This window comes from Larus michahellis, chromosome 5, assembly GCF_964199755.1.
Source record: "Larus michahellis chromosome 5, bLarMic1.1, whole genome shotgun sequence".
Lineage (NCBI taxonomy): Eukaryota > Metazoa > Chordata > Aves > Charadriiformes > Laridae > Larus > Larus michahellis.
The window spans coordinates 13,703,627-13,727,002 of NC_133900.1; the positions used below are offsets into that span (position 1 = coordinate 13,703,627).

Sequence of the window (23,376 nt, forward strand, 5' to 3'; positions counted from 1 at the left end):
TTTAAAGAAGAGAGTAACTCGCCTGTAGACCAGAAACAGTCCAGTTGTGACAGCACACAATTCCATATTTACTCATTTTCCATGCTAAAAAGCAAACATTACCTGATGTGGAATTCTGTATTAATGTGACTATGCCACTTCCAGTGCCCAACCTAACTTGTTGAAGGTGCTCTCAGATCCTGATTTTATGGTGATTTAACCTAGATTCACTTTGTGTTAGTCAATATCTGACTGTATACATGTGTCTTTGAACACACATTCTCTGCAACCATTTACTAGAGTAGCACCAGATGATAAAGAATATGTCCTTTTCAAAGCACGTAAAATGGGGGAGGAAATTAAATAGTCTGAGTCTGATCCCATACAAGACTATACTCAAATGGAAACAGCATTTGGTTGTTGCGTGGATTAGCAAATCAGTGCTCATTAAATAATATGTATGCATATATAAGAAGGTAGCTTCAGCTGTGTTACTTGCAATTTATGAAAATGTATGTAACAGTAGGACTAAATCTAGTGATACTACATTGGTCGGAACGCATCTAACAAATTCCCTGTTTCATATGTGCTTGATCTATGATTTATTCCTTAGAGCAGTCCATGGGATTGTATTTTATGCTGGGCAGATATTGTTTGAGAAATAGTATTCTTTTTATAGTTCTCAGACTTAAAAAGGGAAACAGAACACTTGCCTGTGCTATATTTTTTTGTTTCTGGCTTCAGCTAATGAGTCACTAATACAATAAGGAACTGTATTTCAGGTGTGGATACTAGTAAGTTACTCATCCGTTGCAAACCTTGTACATCTACTTTTTATGTAAAACCAAACCAAGATTAATTTTAAAGTTTCTTTTACCTTTGCATTGCTGTACTAATACACATAAGGTATTTTATTTATAAATATTTTCTATATCAGAATTACTGATATTTTGGACTAGTAAAGGATCAAGACCAATAAAAATAGCTTTTACAGAAGTGAAGTCTTCACCTGCTATTGCCTTATATGAATGAAGAAAAAACATAAAAGAATAATGTTCAAAAGTACATCAGCTGTTATTCTATCAAAAAGTTTATGTATCTTCCTGAGCACTTCTAGCAGAGGCATTAATTTTCAAACTATCAAAGCAAGTTTCTAACATGTTTTCCAATAAAACTCAATTACTTATAAAAGTTATCAAAATAAACACTGGTCCATAGGCAGTCAGTTGAAAAAAATTATTTTTAAGACTAAAGATTATGATACTGTTCAAATACAAAACAAGCACGAGGTCATATGAAAGAAAGAATTCTGAATACTGAGTTAAATCCCAGTAAATTTTTCTCTGGTAAAGGAAATTGAAATAATGCTTTAGGAGAGCTTTTAAATACCTTTAAAAAAAACCTGTAAAGTTAATTAGTCCAATGGCTTCATATTATACTTTGAGTCACAGATGTGGTGCTTTGTTATAGCCAGGATATCAAAAAACAGAATGTAAGTTACATCTATACCATAGTCTGCCTGCTAGGATGACCATACTCAGTGCTCCCAGTTTTAGGAAAACTGCAAGGGCAAGAACGGTGTCTGTCAACAGAGTAAAACATACTGTACCTGTCCACGCTAAGGGCACAGAGGTTAAGGACTGTGATTCCCACCGATGCCTTCTGTATAAAGGGAAGGAATTTGCAGAGAAACTGTCCAAATTCAGAATCTCCAAAAGGCCACTTCTGAGCAAGGAGCTAAAAAGAAGATATAAAATAATCAGAATATTTAATCAGTAACTTAGCAAGTATATAATAATTGTAATTATTTCTTGTCTTAGACACAGCCATTGTAACCTTGAATTTTCCATACCTCAAGCATGTCCTTAGTACTGAGTGAATCTGGGAAGTAACTGCTACTACAGAAGCACAGAGCATGCAAGTTTAAACTTAGGTGTTGACCTTGTGCTGTTGTAATAGTAACTTGCATTGTTAAAAGATTTTTTATTCTTGTGCTTCAGCCACCAGTACTGAATAAGGGAAATGTAACTCAACCCTGTCATGAGTGGTTGCAATTACCGTGTCCCAGAACCAAGCAGTCAAGTCATAGCTCACAGTTCATAATGAAATACCTCAGAGCCAAATTCTCATGCTGCACGCAAGTAGATTCTTGTCATTGTAAATGTACCACTGTGTAACTCATTACAATATTCACTGCCAGATTCTTAAGTGTGTGGAGAAAATATTGTACATACATAATTTGTTCCATATTATGTTTTAAAAGACTACCATCATACATACGTGTGGGCTGTCCTACAAGGCAACAGAAAAGCATCCATTTGGAAAGACGTGAATGAGTGGCTGGGGTTTAGATTAGTATTTCCAAGGAGACATTTACATAACAGATATGAGTACACTGATTCATGTGAATAGTTGTGAATAATTAGGACGTAAACAGCAATCTTTCTAGCTGTAACTATTAAAGCTTTGAACAAGTATACATACAAAATATCGGATACAAAATTATTCAGGGTAGTCAAATCTACAACTGACTGCAGAGTCACAGATCATCTCCCTTTACTGGATGCGTGGCAGTAAATCTAAGTAAATGTAATGAGTGAAAAATTATTAAGTCCACACAAAGTACTGAGCTGATTCCACTCAAGAAAGGGATCTTACAGTCACCATGAAGAGTTGAAGAACTAAGTCACTAAACCTTCTCACCAGAAAGGGAAGAGTCACTCTTGCAGTACTGTGTTTTTTAATCGTCTTCCCCAGTCTCTACTACTGAGGCTTTGTCAGGGGTAGGATAGTGAATAAGGGGTAAGATGAGTTCTTTGTGTGATGTAGCGCAGCAGTTCTTATGCTCTTAACAACTTCTGTTGAAGTGGTTGTGTAATAGAAAGCATTAAATTTGAAATAAAAATATCAAGTGCTTGAGTCAGATATGTAATTTGTCAACATCTTAGCGGATGTTGTATCCCCTATATAAACAGGGGGCAGAGTTTTAAAGTCAGTAATAATAACTGTCTTACTGGATAATTAAATAATTACTACTATTGTGCAGTCATTGGTTTTGTATTAAGCCTTACTGAACAAAAGCTGGAACACAGAATATTTTGATGGTACCATCTAAATTTTATGTTTTTATTTGCCTCAGAGGAAGACAGCAAACGATACTCTGTGGAGTAACAATTATATGCCAAACCCAAGCTTCTGAAAGCTTCTAAAACCCAATTTTGCTGAATTTTTGAAGATAGTCAGATAGAGACCTGGGACCGTTTTATGGAACTAAAATAGATTTAGACTTCTCAACAGTTTTATTACCAAGTGCCTGAGATGGAGATAAACTGGTGGCATAACCAGCATTTCCAATAAATACAGTATGTGCGATGTGCCACAGTCTAGCTGTTCCTGGGCGAGAGTGCAGAACGGAAAACAGAGAACAAGGAACCATAGTTTCATCTGCACAAATGTGCAAGGACTGACACCTCTGCATTCTGCATGCAAAAATTAGTTGTGTTCTTTCAATGATAGATACAACCTATGAATCATATATTTTTAACATTTTTACAGTTAAAACTGAAATAAGATTATACTGTTTGGAATATGATTAATTCAATAGAAATTTGAATTGTTGTTTTCAGAGTTTATTTTCTCGCAGACCTGTTCTGCCACGCCATCTTCATATTTGGGCAGACTTCTTTGCTTACAGTCAGTTCACATTTTGAGAGTTATCTTTGCAACCACAAGGCCTATAAATTTTTTTCAGTAGAAGCTTAGGCTCTGGAACACACTCATTTGGTAAGAGTGGGTGGATTCTGCCTGTAGAATTAGAAAAACAAATTTTGGTTGTAGCTCAGAACTGCAGTATTCAAAGTAAACATTTTATTTCTATTTTAATTACTGTTAAGTTGAAACATACTAGTAATCACTACCTTTAACAATATAAATGTTAACTATGGGGAGTTAAAATTCACATCCATCTTCATCTCAGTTAAGTTTCACAGCATGAATTTTTCTGGGCACTTTGCTGTAGTGTACAGGATGTTTATCACTGAATGCCGGATTTGTAAGAATCCATCTTCTCTTCACCAGTCCTGATCTGGCTTTTTCACATCCTCTTTTTGTTATAGCCATTCATCACAATGCTGAATTACTTGTGCTTTTTTTCCCCAAAATAATACCTCAAAAATGATGAAAGCAGCTATGTATTACATAGTGCCTATGTCTCTCTAGGACCATATTCATACTGTCATTTGATTACTTGTATTTCAAGACAGATTTTAGCAATTCATAGCTTTTAGCCATCTGGTTGTTAATACTATGAAGCAAACCTATGTGTATGACTGCTCGTTAAATAGGAATGGCATTATCTGTTAGGCGTTATATTTTTAACTGGATTTTTTTTTTTTTTCAGCCGAATATTAACGTGAGATTTCTCAACATAACCTATAGGATCAATCCAAGTTTGTCTACTCCCTATTTCTTGAGAGTGGTAGAATATCATACAAATATGCTTCCATTTGTGATTTACCTTCAAGACCACAGCAGAGAAAATGTGAGCACCTTTGCAATGTTATTCTAGTTCAGGGCAATCACATTTGACGAAAGCCCTTGTGCCAGAAGCTAGGGAATGGATCGCTAGGATTGGTGATTTAACTATTGTCGGTACCTTCAGTAAGAAAGGTAATGAGATTATACTTGCAAACTGTTGATTAATTCCTCGGATTTTACCTGTTATCTATACACTAAATGAAATACATGGAAAGCTCTGGCAGAATTATTTTCTAGATAGATTTGCAATATTATAATAAATGGTTGCATGGCATTGTTTTGCCTTTTGCCTACAACTCTTGCATGAGGCTTTAGTTTATGTCAGGGCTGCAGAAAAGATGTTGGAAAACGAAGGGGCAATCTGAATCCATGGTAATTCTCCAGCCAGTTGTAGTCACATGGAACTTCAGCTCCAGAATCTTGCCTGGGTTTGGGTAAAATCAGAATAGTTTTCAGACACCACTGTGTGAAGGCTAAATTATAAATGGCACTGCCAGGGAAAAGAGGCCCTAGCAGACTTTTGTCAATCCCCTGTGCCAACCAGAGCCCCAAAACTGATTTATCATTACAGATCACACTTTAAAAGGCAACTGAAAGATAGCCACCTATTCATTTATGTGCCCTGACTGTGACTGTAGCGTATACCCAGCAATAGGAATGAACAAGCATTTTGTAGTGACTGTGAAACTCCGTTACTACAAAGCAAATATTAGCTTCAAAAAGAAAAGTGTTGTACTTGAAAAAGGTTCACTAACTCGTTACTCCTCACAGGGAAGTTTTATCATGGTTTCAGCGTGTATACATCTTCCCCACACCCCAGGAAGCTCTCCTTTTTTAAGATTAAAAGTATTTTATTCCTTTTGTTTCTTACACTTTTCCACTAATTGAAGTAACATCAGTACAAAGTCATTAGACATTCTTTTCAAGTTGATTTTAATCAAAATCACTGTGATCAGAATTATTTGATTTTTAAGATTAACTTTGCAATCATTTCCATGGGTATACTCCATTATCATTCCACATCAGCTATGCATTCATTACTTCCCCTTGGATCAGGTGCCAGATTTTTCTTCTGTAGATATTTTTAGTTGGCAAATCTGATCCTGTCTTTGGTTTTACTAATTTTACATCAAAACAAGTCCATTGCCCTCTGTTCTGCCCCAGCAGGGTACAGAAACTTCAGAGGGAAATAACACATTTATTTTGTATAAAAAAAATGGGCCCAGGAATTTAATTGAATTAATCTGGTTTTACTTAGGTACAATATAAGAACTGAGACTACGTCTCTGCTCTTCCAGTGGTTTTGCATGTTTTAATATCCAAACAAAATGAGATTACATTTTCTCTCAAGGCACGAGGATAGGAGGAATCAGGCTGATTATCCCAACTTGTATCCCAGTTCTCCCTGAGTTGGTCAAATGGATCGTGCTTTTGGAAACCCACTCACAAAATCTCTGAGATTTCGAAATAAGATATGCGGCAAAGGAAGTGCACTTTTCCCCCTGTGCAGTTTGCAACTTAGCAGTATTTCATACTGTTCAACTGTGGAGCAATTCCTAAGTGAGAAAAGAGGGTAGTCAACAGCATATTTTTACACTGAAATCAGAAACCAAGATTTCAAGGTTCTACTGTTGGTCTTAGAAAACCTCAGCAAAGTGACCAGACAGCCACAGCTTCCTTGAGCATCTCCCCTTCTCTGCTGCTTTATAAGGCCTCTCTGCCCTGATGCTGCAGCTTGAAACAAACAAGACAGCAGCGCTGAGAACATTCCTTTGCAATGATTTTTAAATGTCACTCAGTTGATTTTATTCTACTGCTGTTGCTATTTTCTAATCCCCATTAGTATGCTATCTGATGTACAAAACATAAAGTCCCACTGTGCATCCCAAGCAATTCATATATAGTCTAAAAGAGAGAATGTTATAATCCAACCACATGAGTATTCACCAGTACATGCTCATGTGTATCCACAGTGTTTATCTAATAGTCGGCTGATACTGTGTGTTTACAGGCAGTGATGACCCTGGAGCTCAGCCCAAAATAGATGGATTGGGTTAGATGCTGGATATGAACCAGCTCTAAGCTGCTCTATAAAAACTGCTTTGGGTCAACAACTACGTATCAGGAGGTCCTCTCTGCCACGTGGCATTGAGGATGAAAGCAAAGGTTTCATACCTGCCCTTTCCTGCTCCTAGTGCTCTAGAACCTTTCTTTTCCTATATCCACGTGGGACCATTGTTGTGCTGACACAGAAGATCCGTTTTCCAGAACCTGAACTGTGTTTCATAAAGATAGTGCTTGCCCCTCGTGCCACCCCCATGCAGGATACTCTCCTGAGTTTCATGGCATTTAAATGTTGAATGATACTGATGGAACAACTCTGGCACAACCTTGGCAGTCAAGAGTTTCTGCTCTGTCTTCAGCAGGACAAATAGAATTACCTTCCATGACTTCTTACACTTGTGCAGTAATGGAGAAATGGACCAAACCAGCAGATTTCTGTTCATATGGGTAATGTCTAGTTGTGTAAGTGACCAGCATCTCCTAATTGTAGTTACAAAACCAGTGTATTCCAGGGTGATTTCCTTTCCTTGCAACATAGCCCAGAATGAAAGATGAGAAATTCCTCTGGTTTTGTCAGATCAGCAGATTTGGGGTTTTTTTAAATTTGTTTTTTAAGGCTAGTTTCCTCTAGGAGACATTGAGCTGTCTTAGTAAAGCTCTGTCTTACATTGCATTCTGCAAGTATGCATGCCCTTGTCTGCTTCAAGGCATGAGCCAAATATGGTACCTGGCTATTTTGCTTGGAATCCAGGTGAAATCTGAGTGAACACAGAAGTGTCCAAAGTCTATACCAGTGAGCTGACTGCGTCAAGTGACAAAAGATGATGATTCTGACTGAAGTGTTCCTCCTGCCTCTGATCCATAAGACTGGTTAATTAGGAAGAAGGGTGGATTGAGTCTCCTGCTTGTGGTATTTTGATTGTGGTATTTTGATTCAGTGACTCAACCGGGACCCTTCTGTCTCCATGAAACTTCATAGGACAAGAATTCACTGCATGTTCTCAAGCCTTTCTCTTTGTCCTGCAACCCATATATCCAAGAGAGAATTGCATTGCAGGACAATCCTCATCCATTGCTTGCTTGGGACCCACAGACAGTTGTTCATCCCACATATGTAGCTCAGCTGTGCTCCACCACTTTGCTGTAAGGGTGAAGGAGAGAGAACACAGCCTGTCTCTAGGTACTCCTTCCCTTTCCACTGCTGGAGTTAAAAGCCTTGACTTTGGGAAGGACAGTGAGTAGAGGAAAAGTAGAGGAAAACAAAGAAAAAGGCTAACGTTTATAATGCAGGGCACAAGACCAATATTGAGTATATCATGGTGACATGATAGTTTGGGCTTCTGCTAACTTTGGTATCACTTGTTTTTTTTCTTTATACTTAGATTCATGATACTGCCATGGGAGAGAAGGCACACTGCATCTCTTCAACTGTCCTTGGCAGGAAATACATTCCTAATTTTGCTACAACCAAGAACCGTCTTTTTTCCACTTTGGGTGGATAAAAGTTTGACTGTTTTTTTTTTTTTCTGGAAGGAGGAAAGGTTATGTGGGGATCCATGGGAACCATCAAAGACATTTTTTCCTCAGAATTGCCATACCACAACTTTTTCTGCTATTTTGGTCATCTTTGCCCAACTGAGTAAAGGTGGAGGTACCAGAGGGTCTCATGCCATTTCATGAATGCCTGCAGACTTTTTCTCCTGCTTAGGCAGCTCTGAAAGGGAATGTATAGTTTTTACACAAGAGAAAACAGATTATACTTCAAGAGATCCTGAAAAGTGAGAAAACAAATGCCCTGTTTTTGAAGCAGAAAATTCTGTCTCAACTAACTGATAAAAAAATAAATCCTAAGTTTTACGTTCTTGTTAAAATGTTTATATTTATTACAAAAATCTACTTAGTGGTAAAGCATTCCTAACAGCTCTAGACATCTCCCCTGTGGTATTTTTGCTGTTTACAAAGTAGGATTAGTTTCTTTTTTGTTGTTCTGTGGTGTTGGCTAACTTCCTATCCTTTTACGTAGACTGTTTCTCAAGCTGCTCTTCTTCAGGGAAATGAGCTGCAAGGTGTGCTTATGTGCATGGCGATTTGTTGAAAAGAATTTTTTCAATCCCTGGGCAAAATATTGCTTTTGTTATTCTTCCAACCGTGTTGTCTTTTGTGTGTGGCTAAAGAGAGTGACAGGGTTGCTAAGAAATTACTGCAGAACTGGTAAACCCTGGATATGCACAATCAAAACAATTCCCTGTTATCTGTAGAGTTCAGCTGATTGAAAAATAAAGAGAGCGAACATACTAAAATATTCTGTTAAACTTAAGAGTCTCTAGGTACTACACGGTACTACAAATCTGCAGAACAGCAAGGCAGGCATGAGATGTGAAACTGAAGATGAGGGAGGAGATGCCTGTGCATTGAAGGGAACATATATCCCACCTCCCCAAAGTACAGCCATTAGTTAAAGGCAGAGTGGATCTTGAACTAAGACCTAGAATATAAAATCTCTTCCTTAACCCCTACCTTGGTATGCATATTAAACACTTTCTGCTAGGAAGCTGAAGTCTGTACATGGAGAGAACATTCCTGATTGACTTCCCTTCCCTGTTCCATTTTGCATAACTTCTGCCTTCTGACTCAGTTCCTGTGCTCTAGATTTATGTACGATCGTGACATGGAGACACACACCCAAATAACAGGTCATGTTCTGAGCAAGTTATATGGATTTCTGCATCACATGGGACTACCAATATGTTACTTCTTGGAATCACTGATAAGACTTCAGTGAAAGCCAGAATGCAGTTGTTAAACTGGTGGCCTCAGAATTTCCTACTGATGCTGGTACTTCTTGAGAACTATACACTGCACACATGACAAATTTTGCTTTTAAAGGGGGGTTTCTTTTCTAAGTACACTTAACTTTTTGTGGGCTTGGCCTTGTAGTCCTTTGGTACAAACCTGTAACTACTGTGGATGTCACTTCCTCTGTTAGCCTACACGATTGGTCTAAATGTGTTCAATTATCCCTGCTTATGTATAATATTAATTCTGTCAGTAAACGTAATCAGGTATGCCAAATAATTTGTGATTAAGAGGGAACTGGCTAACACTTACGCATTTTCTCTGATGTTGAAAATTGTCCATGACTAGAAATGCTTCAGCTAAGTCTTCCTTTACTGAAGACAAAATGGCTGAAGATGTTTGCTTACTGCCAGCTACCTTTTATACTTAGACTCATAATGTGCTAGGTGGACTACTCAGATTTAGATGCTGTCACAACTAAGGTAAGCATGAATACCAATTTACTAACAAAAAAGCTTAGTTTATTAAAGAAAACATCATCTTCTTGAGTTGAGCGGTGGACAGTCTTGCTTGTTTTCTGGGTAGATGTCTTTCACTTTATACCAGTAAAATAATTAGGAAAATATTTTTATTCACATTTAAAGAAACAGGTTAGAATCTGGATAATTAGCTTAATCTACTTCTTTTTAAACTAATGGTTTAAGGAGTTAAGCATATTAAGATGTAAGACAATATCATTTATGTCAGTCCTATGTAGGTCAGTTTGAAATAAACAGAACTAATTTAAACATTTTTCTCTAAATTGCATAAAAATGGAAGCAGTCACAGCTCAGGACTTCCCAGTAACATAGTTAAAACAATTTTGCCATTCCACGCCTTGGCCTAGAGTGTTTTTAGCTCCAGGAGCTCAGGAAAGAGCAATGGACAGCTTTTTCTGCGGAGAGCACATGTTGTTCTTGCTGTTGCTCTGTTAAACCTTAGCTGGTGACAGTGACAGCAGCATCAGCAGCAGCCATAAGGGCTTTCCAGCACTTTAGCACAGCCAAGGCAATAGTAGTGCTACGGATATTCTGCTGCTGCCTATGTATAGCCTTAGAAAATTGTCTAGTTTCTGTATGGAAAGCAGACCTCTAAAGAAGTTTTCATACAAACTTAGCTTCTTTGCTACAAATACATATGGCAGCGATGCAGCAGCTTTCAGCTATGTGCTATGCCACCTGATGCGATGGTATGCAAAAAAGAGGGATGAAAAAAGAGGTATGAAACCTGTCTCTTCTTCAGTGCCTTAACCCTACCTCTACAGCAGCATAAAGCATAAAAGTTGTATTTCCCAATCTTCTTTTCACTGCAAAGAAGTCATTCTTACTGATTTGGAGGCTTTAGGCTTTGGCATCTTGAATGTCTGAGATGGGTATGTTTTGGGTAAAGAGGAACTATTTGGGTCCAGGTGGTACAAATATGTGATTAAAAATGAAATTGTCTTAGTTTGGTCTATTAAAGCTGGATTTATTTCCAATAAAACTCAATTTGTTACAATTTTTAATATTGATTTGATACTACAAGTGGATATACTAGTGGTAATTAAGTGTAATGGGGCTTTAATACATCCAGAATATCTTCAAAGGAGGCTGGTGAATATTACTCACATCTCAGTCCATTTAACAAATTGCTAAGGGGAATCCGCTATATAATTACAGTAGCTGGAGAAAGTAAGGGGAATTTTTGGGCCTACTGTACCATGAAGAAAGGATAAAAATGTCCAATACCATATGACCATATCTTTACTGACATAAATGACATAATTTTTTTTTCCCCAGCATCACATCTTTGTTAATTGTATAGATGTGTAACAGAATGATGGTCTCAATTCTCCTGGGATCTTAAATTTTCAATTAATATAATCTTACAGCTGCTTCTCCTTAGAAGCATTTGTAAAATGGATCTGAGTATCAGTAACATTACCTACTTCTCTTTGGAAGGAATTTCAAAATCGTTAAGGCTACCTTATGTTTCAGGAAAGTAATTATACTTGTTTCTGATATTACGTTGTAATTACATAATATTACACGTTTCGTTCTATACGACATGGCCATCTTAATACTGTACTATTGGTTATTTGAATAGGCAGATGAATGCTTGTTTACTGTAATTCTGATTTCAGACCTGTTTTGTCCTTGTAAAAATGAAGATCTCACCTATAAGGTATTAAGTGTTTGACACCATTTGTTTATATAGGATACTAGTAAATGGTTCAACATGAGGCTAACTCTAAAGCTAAAAGAATCTTTAAAATAAAGTTCAGAACTAAGTGTATAAAACACTTTTAAATTTAAACTTTAAAACAAAAATAAAACCACTTTATTTTTTTTTCCTGAAAAGACTATCACTTCCACTTTCAAATTGTGATATTTCCAGTGCTCACCCTTCATACTGTCACTCAGCAAGAGGAGCTAAATGGTGCCACAGAGTTTAGGATCCCTCGTGATACAAACCAGACTGGTATTTAACAAACTTTAAAATCAACTCCTAATGTAGGCAGACATGTTACTGAATGGTTTACATGAAAAATGGACTGTAAATAATAACAGCATTTGTTACCAGAAGTACTAGACTCCCTTATAAATGCTATAAATGCTTCCCTATGTCAGAATACATGCAGCTAACCTTATACAACAGTTGTATGTGGTAATTTTTAAGTAATTTATTTTGGAGGTTCAAGCACTCAAAATTACTAAAAGCTTGAATGCTTGTAAACACAATTTTAATTCTGCCTTCTTAATGTGGGAATTGACATACATTGATGTCAAGGGGATGCAGTTTCATTCACAGCCTTTATTTATCAAATGCTTCGCTGCAGTACAGAAATAAATTTTCATACAGGCTGAGGTAATTTCATTTGTACAGACATTTAGGACCACAGTTTAGCTCATCATATTAGATACAGCACGGCAAGTGAACCTATAGAATACCAAAGAAGTGTCAGAAAACTAATAGAAAAAAATGTACTGCAAAGTAAAAATGTACTGCAAAGTAAAGGGAATGTAAAAAATATTGTTTGTTACTTTTAACTAGACTTCTAAAGAATTTTCAGAAGACCATCAAAAGGCAATTCTGAAAGGCAAAATTAATTCTAGGTTTCCATTCCTCTTTGTGAAGAAGCAGCAGAGCTCTTGAAAAGTTAGAGAAAATTGTATAAAAAACCAGCTGTTCTTTCCCAAACTCAGCTCTGAAAAAACACGTGCCATTTTCCCTAAAATTTCTTATCAGAAATACAATAAGAAGCAAGAACACTGCCTTAGCAATTATCCATAAAGACATCAGGATAATTTACCAGGGAGAAAACTGTAATGCATCATGGGAGATGCAGTCCAGGCTACGAGTCCAGTTCACCAAGAATAATGAAAACATGCAGAACCCCAGTCCTGTGTCCCATTAGGCATCCACACAGTTATGGAAGACAGGTGAATCTCAAATCAGGCAGAGACTAATCTTTCTCATCAACTTGTTAATCCAAAATACTCTACAGATATCTGATATCTTGTCAACAAATTGATTATTTAATTTTCCATTTGAAAAGTGGAAACTAGAATTTACATTAAATCACGTGCATTATTATGCACGTCTTTATCCTAGCTTCAAATTCATATTATATTAAAACCAGATAAAGTTAAAAGACTTATCTGTAATTTATACTACTGGAAGATCAGAACCAGGTACTGCATTTTACAATGGGATAATATGCCTTGGTATAAATGTAGTGTTTGCACATACACATATTTTTAATCCATTAATGAATTCAAATTTTTATGATCTTGTCCTATCAGTACCTGCATTATAATGCAGGTCAATAGTTATGATGTCTATAGTTATACAGACACAAAATACGTCTTTTCAATTCACTGTTTCTTTAATTTTAAAATCCAATTTGAAACCACAGGACAGTAGTTATTATAAAGTTATGCATTAAAATGTTTTGTTTAAAACACATGTAAATAAAATCAAAGTCTCTGGAATCTTTAAGGCCCAAAATTGCAAAGAATGTTTTTTTTCATTATATTACCTAGTGGTTTTTTTACTAACAGAAACACTTTTTTACTGAGAAAAGAAAGAAAAATTACAATATCCTATCAGCTATGCACCTGTATACAATCCACAAAGATACAGATAGAAGCTTACAACATTCTTTGACAATTTTCTAAGATAAGTTAATAGCAGCGAGATATATTAAAAGAGGACTCAGTTCTGTTCATTCAAGCCTGTTCTGGAATCATGCAAGTTACATAAGTAAACATATATTTGTTTATGGCACTGCTTTATGGCTTTGTTTAATTAAAATGGAAAATAAAAAAACTGGGACAGGATAACTTTATACCAGATTAAAGAATTGGTGAGGATCCTTCTTAGACTTGGACAAATCCAGATGAAATTTAATATTTCAAAAATGTTCTGTGATATAATTGATTTTACTAACTCTGTAATAATTTTGAGAATCTGCTATTAATTAATTAAAACCTTACTGCTCAACTTAACTGAAATAATCTCTCTCCACAAAGTCATAACATGAAGACCACGGATCACAGATTATTTTCTGTAAAAACATAAAGTAAGGATAGGGTATTCCAAAAATAGCAACTAGTCCAATGCTGTATGTCCATCAAGGAGGAGAACAGTTTATAAAAAGTCTTCCCTCATAAATTCTTTTGCTAGCTATAGTAGCTATAATAAATGAAGAGTTCCTGTGAAATGCTCAACGCCGTGCTTTGGTTAAGAGCTAAAAGCTACATCACCTTTAAAAGGAGATACGCTTTTTCTTTATGGAGGTGACACCTGAGAGCAAGGTTTTTGCTGTAGAAGAAAAAGGAGCTGTATTTTTTCTGAAGTGCACTATTCATTGACAAAAGAGCACTCCTTAGACAAAGAAGTAACCACAGAGAACAGACAGTGTACTTGTAAGGAAACTGCAATTAGAATGTATTGTTGTTGCATCCTACCTTGTACACAATGATAGGAATATCAATGACGATATAGATAAGGTCTCCTAGTGCCAGACTGGCGATCAGTGCATTCGGGCCATTCCTCATACACTTGTTCTGGTAAATGATCCTCAGCAGAGTTGCATTCCCAACCATTCCAACGATGAAAATAGCACAAGATACCACCGTGTTGATATATTTAAAAGTTTCAGCAATCTTGGTCTGCTGGGAGCATTTGACAGTTTGGTTGGACACCAGGGGCTGTCTGGTGGTTAGGAGTATGCTGGATTCGATCCCTGAGAAAGTGGAAAGGTAATTTCCCAAGTCACTCCGATTGGCAGTGTATCTGTCAGAGCTGTCACAGAGGACAAATCCTGGAACCAGCAGCAGCAAGGAAACTCTTAAACACAAGGCTTCCATCCTGAAGTCCCAAAAAAGCAGATTCAGTGAGACAACAGTTTTTTTCAGTATTTCAGTGAGGTAATTCTCACTTCTTCACCTGCAGAGAGAAAAAATAAACAAAAACAAAGAAGAAAGAAACACAGAATCAATACAACAGGTAGACTACACACCCTGCTTCTCGCTTAGGAAGGTATTTGAATGTACAGTCTCTACAGCGCATATGTATAAACACCTGCTTATAATCACTGTGCTACTCTGAAATCTAAATTACCCACGTTTTACTGTCTGACAAAAGGCAAAGACAAAAAATTACATAAGTAATTGATAGCTTATACAAATGAGATCCAGGAAAACCCTCTTAGTTTGAGACAGAATTTGTATGAGTGGAAAAAATATCATGGATGAAGTTCTGTTTTCAAATATAGTCTTGCAAGAAAAGCGTACCAGCAAAGAAAAGCGTACCTTGGAGACTGATGAATGATATTTTAGTTACAATAAAAAGTTACTATTTTTTCTTTGAAAAAGTAAGGTATCAGCACTGCATTAATAATTAAAATATAAATAAATAACAAAAAATTGTTAATTTTCTGAGTGTTTGTGATATATTGCAACACTGAGGCTTTATATTATTTTTCTCTGATTTTATAATTACCTGGATTTCAAGTGAAGACTGAAAATACATGTATTTCAAGTAAAATTTTGGACCAGATCCAAAGTCCCTAAATATTAGGAGGAAGACTTATAGTCTCAGGGTAGACCTCAGGCCAGGAAAATCCCTTCAAACTTTACATGTCATATGGTCACTGAATGTCATTGCAGCTCCTGTTCAGTACTTACTCATGGTGAAGTTAATTATAAAAATATAAGCTCTTTTAAAGATAAAAAATACTTGGTTTAGTATTCTAAGCAACAATTCATGACATTTCCAGATAGAAAAGGAAGCATCATAGCATTCTGTCCCAAAAAGTATGACTGCCTATGCGTAACCACCAGAGCTGGCTCCCCGCCACAGGGAGTATAGATACTACCCCTCCCCTGAAACGAAGGAGGCCACTCAAGTCCATTTCCTTGAAGCCTCAGTTTAATTTAAGATAAAGATTTTTTTAAATGGCTCATATCTGCAAAACATGACGAAGTGCTGCAGTGTTGCCAAAAGAAGAGTGAAAAGTCAAGTATAACTTTCTTATTTCTAGGGACTTGCACGAAGGATTTGGGAGGATCCTTTTTAATAAATGATCCTAATTTCATTCCCTATGGGGCTATTAAGTCAGAGTTTATAGCAAGAAGTTTACTAGAGAAAGAATGTGGGAGACAATTTACTGATAGGAGCCACAGTATAAATATTTACTACTATTATCCTGTTCTGTTGTGTGTGGTCTGTAGAAATGTGTGTGTACCTATATACAGCAGCAAATGCAATGTTAACCTGAGTAGTCCTGTCTGGCATGTAGAGTGTCATCCCTCACAGACCAGACATTTACAGTCTTGTATATTGGTGTATTTGAGATGAGGATCTGACCAACTGTGAGTTCCTGGGCACTCATTGTTAAAGTTTAATATACTAAATAGTAAATCCTTCTTTATTAAATGCCGGTTAAGATGGTATCTCAGAGCAGTTAGCAACAGTTTGCATGATGTAAATGTGTTCACTTTAGGTTTCTAAATCATATCAGAAACAACAGACTTATTTGACTGTGACTCTTTTCAGGCAAGTATTAATACTTTTCTTATTTGCTATGACTATGGTTCTCCAGTTTACAAATGGAAAAACTGAATCACTAATGATTTAAATAACTAAGTTCATACTTCCTAAGTAAATGTGATACAGCTATGAACAGAACCCCCAGCCCTATGCTTTAGTGGTTTTATTAGTATCCTCCTTATTTAATGACCTTTTCTTGCGAAAATTTGATATATGTATATCATACAAACATGGTGGTAGCATGGCAATCATGCCGCCAGCATGCAAAGCTAGGAACAAACTTGCCAATTACCATCTCTTCCCTCTCCCGAAAAAAACTTTTTCATAAGAAGCAAAACTAGAAAATTTTTAATATAATAATTTCTAAGGATATTTTCTTAAGGATTCCTGACAGCCCTTCATTCCTCTGTGCATATTTTCAAAGTAATTCTGTTGTTACGGAATGTAACATGCAAGCTACCTCATGTAAGCAACATACCAGCATCTGTAATAACTTTTTGTAATAGCATAATCTAGTATTCTCCTTCTCGTGTAATCTGAGTAGCTGGAGCGTGTGCGGTTGTTGCGTGACTGTGGAGGCCACATGCATGTGCTGTGCCTGTGCTCCTACGGCACTGCAGAAGTAGCCGCGGATGCGGAGAACAAAACTCCTAACTGGCCTGGGGGTGTCAAGCCGAAAAAATTCCCATGCCGAGATTCCCAAGAAGAGACCCTGCTATCGGAAATGAAATTGTTCAAAGGATTACAGACCAGCTAAAACGTTAACAGTGATTAATCTGCCCAAAAGGCAGCCGAGATGTAAACAGGAGCTAATAAACTTAAGCAGGGCACAAAAGCGCTGAAAGAAATACATTTCTCTTGGTTGTCTCCCGCTCCAGCGCAGGCAGTGGGAGCTCTCTGCTGCTGGGATAATTGCCTTGCATTTCTTCCTCTTAACACACAAGAAAACATTCTCCGCTTGTAACGCTATCAAAAGATCAATTCCAACAAGCACTTGGCAAATCAGTACTACCTCCCCTATACAGAGCATCTGACAAAATCTACATATTGTTAAACTTTATTTAATAATAGTTATCCCAAGCTGCCTCGTGCCTGTCTGTCGTCCTCTCTCTTCCTCTCTCCCTCTCTGACTCGCACACGCTCGCACACACACACACACGCACTGAGAGGTGCAGCATCGCCACCTAATCGCTATCTGGAGCGTTATCGAGAAGTGCTGGAAGTGTCCCGCGGTCTGGGCCGGGCTGTCCCCGGGGCCGGGCAGTGGCTCCCGGCCGGCTGCGGCAGCGGGGACCGCGCACTCACCCCCGCCGTGCCTCCCCCGCCGGGCTCGGGCTCGGGCTCGGGCTCATGCTGTGGCTGCTGCCGCTGCTGCCGCTGAGAATTTCCTCCGAGTGGCTTTTCCTGGGATAGTCTTACCAGATCCTCCTGCCTGCGTCTGACTGGGTGGGATTGAAAATCTCCACCTCCGCTAGATCAGTAAAAGAAAGAGGCAGACTGAAGAAGTCAGAGCGTCCCCTCTTTTCTGCCCCCTCCCCCAATTAAAACAAACCTCCAGCCCAAACTGAGCCCCTGCCAATGTTAAACACAAAGGCTGCCTCCCGGGCACAGGGGAACACTGAGCTCTTTAACTGTTTCCTCGCTGAAATGGAGCTGAACTACTTTGCTAGACTCATCTGTGCAACAGCCTTGGGAATCCACTACTGTAGCTGCCTGCTAATAAATAGCTCATAGGGTTCTCAGAAAGGTTGCGTGTCTGATCGAACCAGGCGATGTAGGAGCCGTGAGCAGAGCGAGGAAAACAAATCTCATGAGAAAACATACAGCTTTTGCGTTGCATTTTCCCCAGGTTTGGCCAGGTTTATAATATGTTTCCAAGACAATCAGTAAAACTCGGTGTGTAAGAGTTTCAAACAAGCTGGATCTGTAAACAGTGTCTGTTCCTGGGTGAAGATATCTGTGGTCCATCTAGGACACACCTTGCTAATACCTCTTAGTTTTCAAGACCAAAAATGCATTTACAAAGGTAATAAAAATGCAGCATTTTCTGGCATTCCTGTGGTCCCAATACTGTTCTTCTGTCAGAACAGTGGTACAAAAAAACTTACGCAGAAAAAGTGGGAAGTTCTCTTATAGATAATAGTCTTTTCTCATGATGAAAAAACACCGGTGTATTAGAGGGAGCAGCTTGTAGTGGAAACAGTTTAAAAATCCGTCCATGCTAGCAAGTTCCAGAAATCTTGAGTCCCTTGTTGAATCAATGCAGGATCCTCATTTCATGGCAAGTTTCCATCTGGCCATACCACAGAAATTATTTTCTAAACACATATGGGCTTCTTTTGGATACATAAAGGCAGTCTTCCTAAATATGATATAAAAATACGTGATCCTAAAAGAATAAAAACAGACTGAAAAGAACAATAGAAAATGTGATGCTAGTGGCCTGCAGAATTAAAATATCTGGCACTAAATCATGTAAGAAATGGTTTTCAACTTGATGAGTTTTGCATAATTAAAAGAATGTTTCTGTAGACATTATTTTAAATCATCTGATAAATCTTGAACAGGAAAAAACAGCATCTGGATTGACTGGAACAGCAATACTTTATTTCTTCTAGAAAGTCATCTCAGTTAAATGATGTGTCAAAACACAAGATCTTTGAAGGAACATAAGTCTCCAGGCAGAGAATCACAAGAAGCCTACTGTTTGCAAATCAGGTAGAAAAGTTTAATTCAAAATCTCAAATTGCCCTGAAATTGAATAAATGCTGATAAGCCACTAAATTGTCCACATATTAGTAAAAGTTACTTTAAATTCTTTGCAGTTTGGTCATAGATGCATAGTACTAATGATTTGCTTTGTCAATATCTGTATGATAACTTGTTGGAAAAACTATTGAAGAGCTAGAAAGATGTACTTAAAGTCATGCAAACTTTATAGAGTGCTTTATCGAATGTAATTCTTAAATCTCTTATATGTTCTCTAAATGTTCTTAACACCCTATTCCTTTCCGAGGATCATTTGAGCTTCATGTCTAAACACCTAGAGTTGTTAAAAAAAATTAATTTAATGTTTCTGATCTCATTCAAACACACCTTTGTCCTTCCAATTCCTAATTCCATTAATTCGGAAGGCTTACATCATATGTTCAGACACTGCCATCCATAACTGTATTTACTATTAGGGCAAATACATTTACTAGTGCTGTTTACTAAGGTCTGTTTCAAAATATGAAAAAAGAGAGGTCTTTATTGCCATTGTGAATGCTTCATAATTGCCAACCCACATAAGTAGTATTAATTATTAGAAACTACTGAATTGCTCAGTTCTGTGTTCTTTGTTATTATTATTGTTGCTTATTTAGTAATTGGACCTTTGTTCCGTCTTTCATCTTTTAGGTGTCTGAAACTGAGTTGCATTCTTGTCAAACTAAGTTAAATTCAAAAGTTATATGTAATTGTTCCTGCTAGGGTTTTTTCACTGTGTTCAGGAAAGTGACATGGAAAAGGAAGTTATATATGAATTATCCAAAAACTGCAGCTGCAAATGCAATTCACCTCAGCTACTGAGAAAAGTGATAAAATACAGTTCTTTACACCAAGATATTTTCAGCTATTAGAGACACTTTCACCATCACTGTAGGACTGCTATGCTGTGCATACGTTCTTTTATGGATGTTCTTGACTGAGGACTCTTCCACATTCAGCGCAGTGAAAGTGTTTCCTCTGACCTCCTCTGTTTTGCGTCTTCAACTAACTACTTAGCTTGTCTTACACAACTTCAAAGATTCAGAGTAAGGGTGACATATTAGTCTCATCACAAAATAACCCATTATACTTAAGTTTTAAGGATACCTGGGGTTTGCAGGTGGAATCATGCTTCAAGAAGACTCTGAACATTTTGTAAAGCTATTAATTTTCCTGAAGCCTTCAGGTATTAGAAAGGCATACTTTTTGCAAGTGTTACTAGCCTAATGAAACTAAAGCTGCAGTGCCTTTTATACAACTACCTCAGAGGCAATTAAAGAGGATCTTTAGTTATGTTTGGAGGAATTAATTTTATTGATTGAAATGAATGTTTAGCGAATGTATTACGTGTTAAGCCACATATCTCCTCAGATTTGGTATGAAATAGGAACATAAGTTCATCAGCTCATGGAGTCCTAAATTGCATTCCTGAGACTCAAAAGACCAAAATCAAAACCACATATTGTCGATAATTGGCATTTTCATAAGCAGTCAGTCGATGTGGTTATAGTCTGTAGCATTTTCAGAAAATCAGGAGAGTTATTCATGGCAAAGTATGTAAATATCTAATTATTCTTCTTTCTTCCACTTGATTTCTGATATAATTTTTGTTCCCTCAGGAAACAATACAAAATATTATGTTAGGAACCACTTGGATAATGTGGAAAAATGAACCTAGATACTTTGGTTAAAATACTGGATAACTGTTGAACTTTGAATTCTGTATGTAGATCTAGTGAATAATTTTGCTTTGTATTTTTGAAATAAAAAGGAACTCAGCAAATCCAAAAGCTTTCGTAGAAACATGATAGTTTGAAAAATATTTGGTGGGCAAGTTTCTCAACTTTTACTAACCCTGGTTCAGTCAAAAGTTGCACCTCATTTAAAAAAAAAAAAAAAGGATCCAAACCATAAATGGTATTTGTATCTTTTGTAGGTTTTCTATTGTTTGAGAAGAGATACACATATGCACTGGCTTTAGAATAATTCAGTTAAATAGAGTACCTACCAGAAAATGTAAATTCATTAAAACTCAGGCCCTGTTATTTCCAGTGGTTATTGAACTATTTATTTGTTTCTATTACAGAACATTTCTCTTTCCCAGTAGCTGCTTTATTTAAATTGTGTCGCTAGTAATGGCATATCTATAACTCTCTTTATGTGCTTAGCACAAATAAATACTCTTTCTGGCAAGAGTATCTTGCTCCTCTCTCCTTCCTCTCTCCTTCCTCCCTCTATCTCTCTTTCCCCCTTTTGTTTCCCTCTTCTTGCTAGAAATTTTTGGCAATTTACAATATGAATTTATAATTCAAAGAGAATTTATATTAGTTTATTCTAATAATTGAAAAGGTATTTGTATTGGAACCACTGAAATATTCCTGTCCTCGGACTATGGGAAGTTGAAACCTGAAGCTCTGATGGATTCAAAAGGGAAAAAGGATTGACGTTTAAAGGACAAAACAGACCACAGTGCCAAATAATTAATATAGGAACAATTGCAGGAGCTATTGCTCCCCAAGTGGGAATATTAGTCAGTAACTGTGCATTGGGTGTATATCAATTTTGCAGAATCATAACAGAAAAGTTTTAGTAAGAAGTGAGGTTGCTGGACCTTTAGTGTGCATATTGGAGAAGTAGTACCATGTATTGTTAATTCCCTTTAATTACTGAGCATTTTAGCTTCTTCTGTGGAATATTTTTCTACTGTGTTAAATGCAATAGACTAAGAACACTTCATGAAAGATTTACTGGGAGAGTAATGTTGTTGGTCTCCATTTCCATAGATGGAAAGCCTAATTTTCAAGCTCTTGTTTCATAGAACCTGATAGGAATGCACCCATGAGTGCTGAGTGATTTGGCCAATGTCATTGCGAGGCTACTCATGAAAAGGCTACATGAACCAGCAATGTGCCCTCACAGCAAAGGAAGGCAATGGTATCTGCAGCTACATTAAGCAGGGTATTGCCAGCAGGTCAGGGGAGGTGAACCTACACCTCTACTCAGCATTGATGAGACACACGTGGAGTGCTGTGTCAAGGTAGATATGGACCTACTGGAGTAAGTTGAGCAAGGGGCTAAGAAGATGATTCAGGGATTGTAGCATCTATTATGTGAGGAAAGGCTGAGAGAGCTGGGACTGTTCAGCCTTGAGAAGAGAAGGCACATGCAGGATCTTAACAATGTGTATGAATACCTGGTGGGAGGCAGTAAAGGCAGCAGAATCAGACTCTTCTCAGTGGTGCTCAGTGACAGGACAGGAGGCAGTGAGCACAAGCTGAAATACAAGAAATTAAATTTAAAGATAAGAAAAAGCATTTTCGTCATAACTGTGATCAACAGGTTGCCTAGAGAGGTTGGAGAGTCTCCATCCTTGGAGATGCTCAAAACCCAACCAGACACAGTCCTGAGCAACCTGCTCTAGATGACCCCGCTCTGATGGTCCCTTCCAATCTCAGCAGCTCTGCAATTCTGGGATTCTGTGATTTGGATGAAACTTCCATTATATCAAGAGTTTTTTCACTTGAGCTTTGGAATTATAGTGTTCAAAATACATAGAAATGTATATATATATATACGCACACACTGTTTCTATTGGAAAATATATGGTATTGAATTGAGCATGAACTACACTACAAAGAGTACTTGTAAATTAATATTCTGTGGCAAGTTGGATATTGTCCAAAAGAATAATGTGGGATGTTTATTGAAATATTTAGCAAAGAGTGTATTTTTTTAACATTAGGTCTATTAAGAATTTTTTTTTCTTCTTCTCTTCTGAGGCCAAGACAATAAAGCAACTGAATGTAGAGAGCATTTAGGGAACTTCAGCTGTTCTCATTCTTCGTCCCCATTTCAGGCAACCTGAAACTAGCTGTGAGCTGAGGAAGTTCAAGGAACCTGCTCCAAAAAGACCAGTCCTTAATGGTCATAGATAAAAAGATTTTACATAAAACCCTACATATGTAGTAAAAATGTATACATAATGAACAATGAAACAGAAATATGTCACAGAAGATGCCTGTTATAGAATCGTGCAATGAGTGAAATTATGCAATGAGTGATTATATGCATACTAAAGAAAAACATGGAAGAACGAAGAAGTTGTATGAAAGGCACTGCAGTTCTAGTTTCATTAGACAAATTAAAATTTAACTTAAAGAACACTAAGAGGAAGAA

The 23,376-nt window shown here is 37.2% G+C and overlaps 1 protein-coding gene across 1 annotated transcript in view; it reads right to left on the reverse strand.

The window, feature by feature from the left end:
• EDNRA (endothelin receptor type A) overlaps positions 1-18,199 on the reverse strand; it is a 32,811-nt gene extending 14,612 nt beyond the window's left edge. Inside the window, exons 1-3 of the mRNA XM_074588839.1 lie at positions 17,758-18,199; positions 14,367-14,847; positions 1,589-1,716 (exon numbers count right to left, since the gene is read on the reverse strand). Of these exons, the coding sequence (XP_074444940.1) occupies positions 1,589-1,716; positions 14,367-14,768 (530 nt within the window). The 5' untranslated portion in view covers positions 14,769-14,847; positions 17,758-18,199. The remainder of the gene's footprint in view (positions 1-1,588; positions 1,717-14,366; positions 14,848-17,757) is intronic.
• Positions 18,200-23,376: the final 5,177 nt, after the last annotated feature.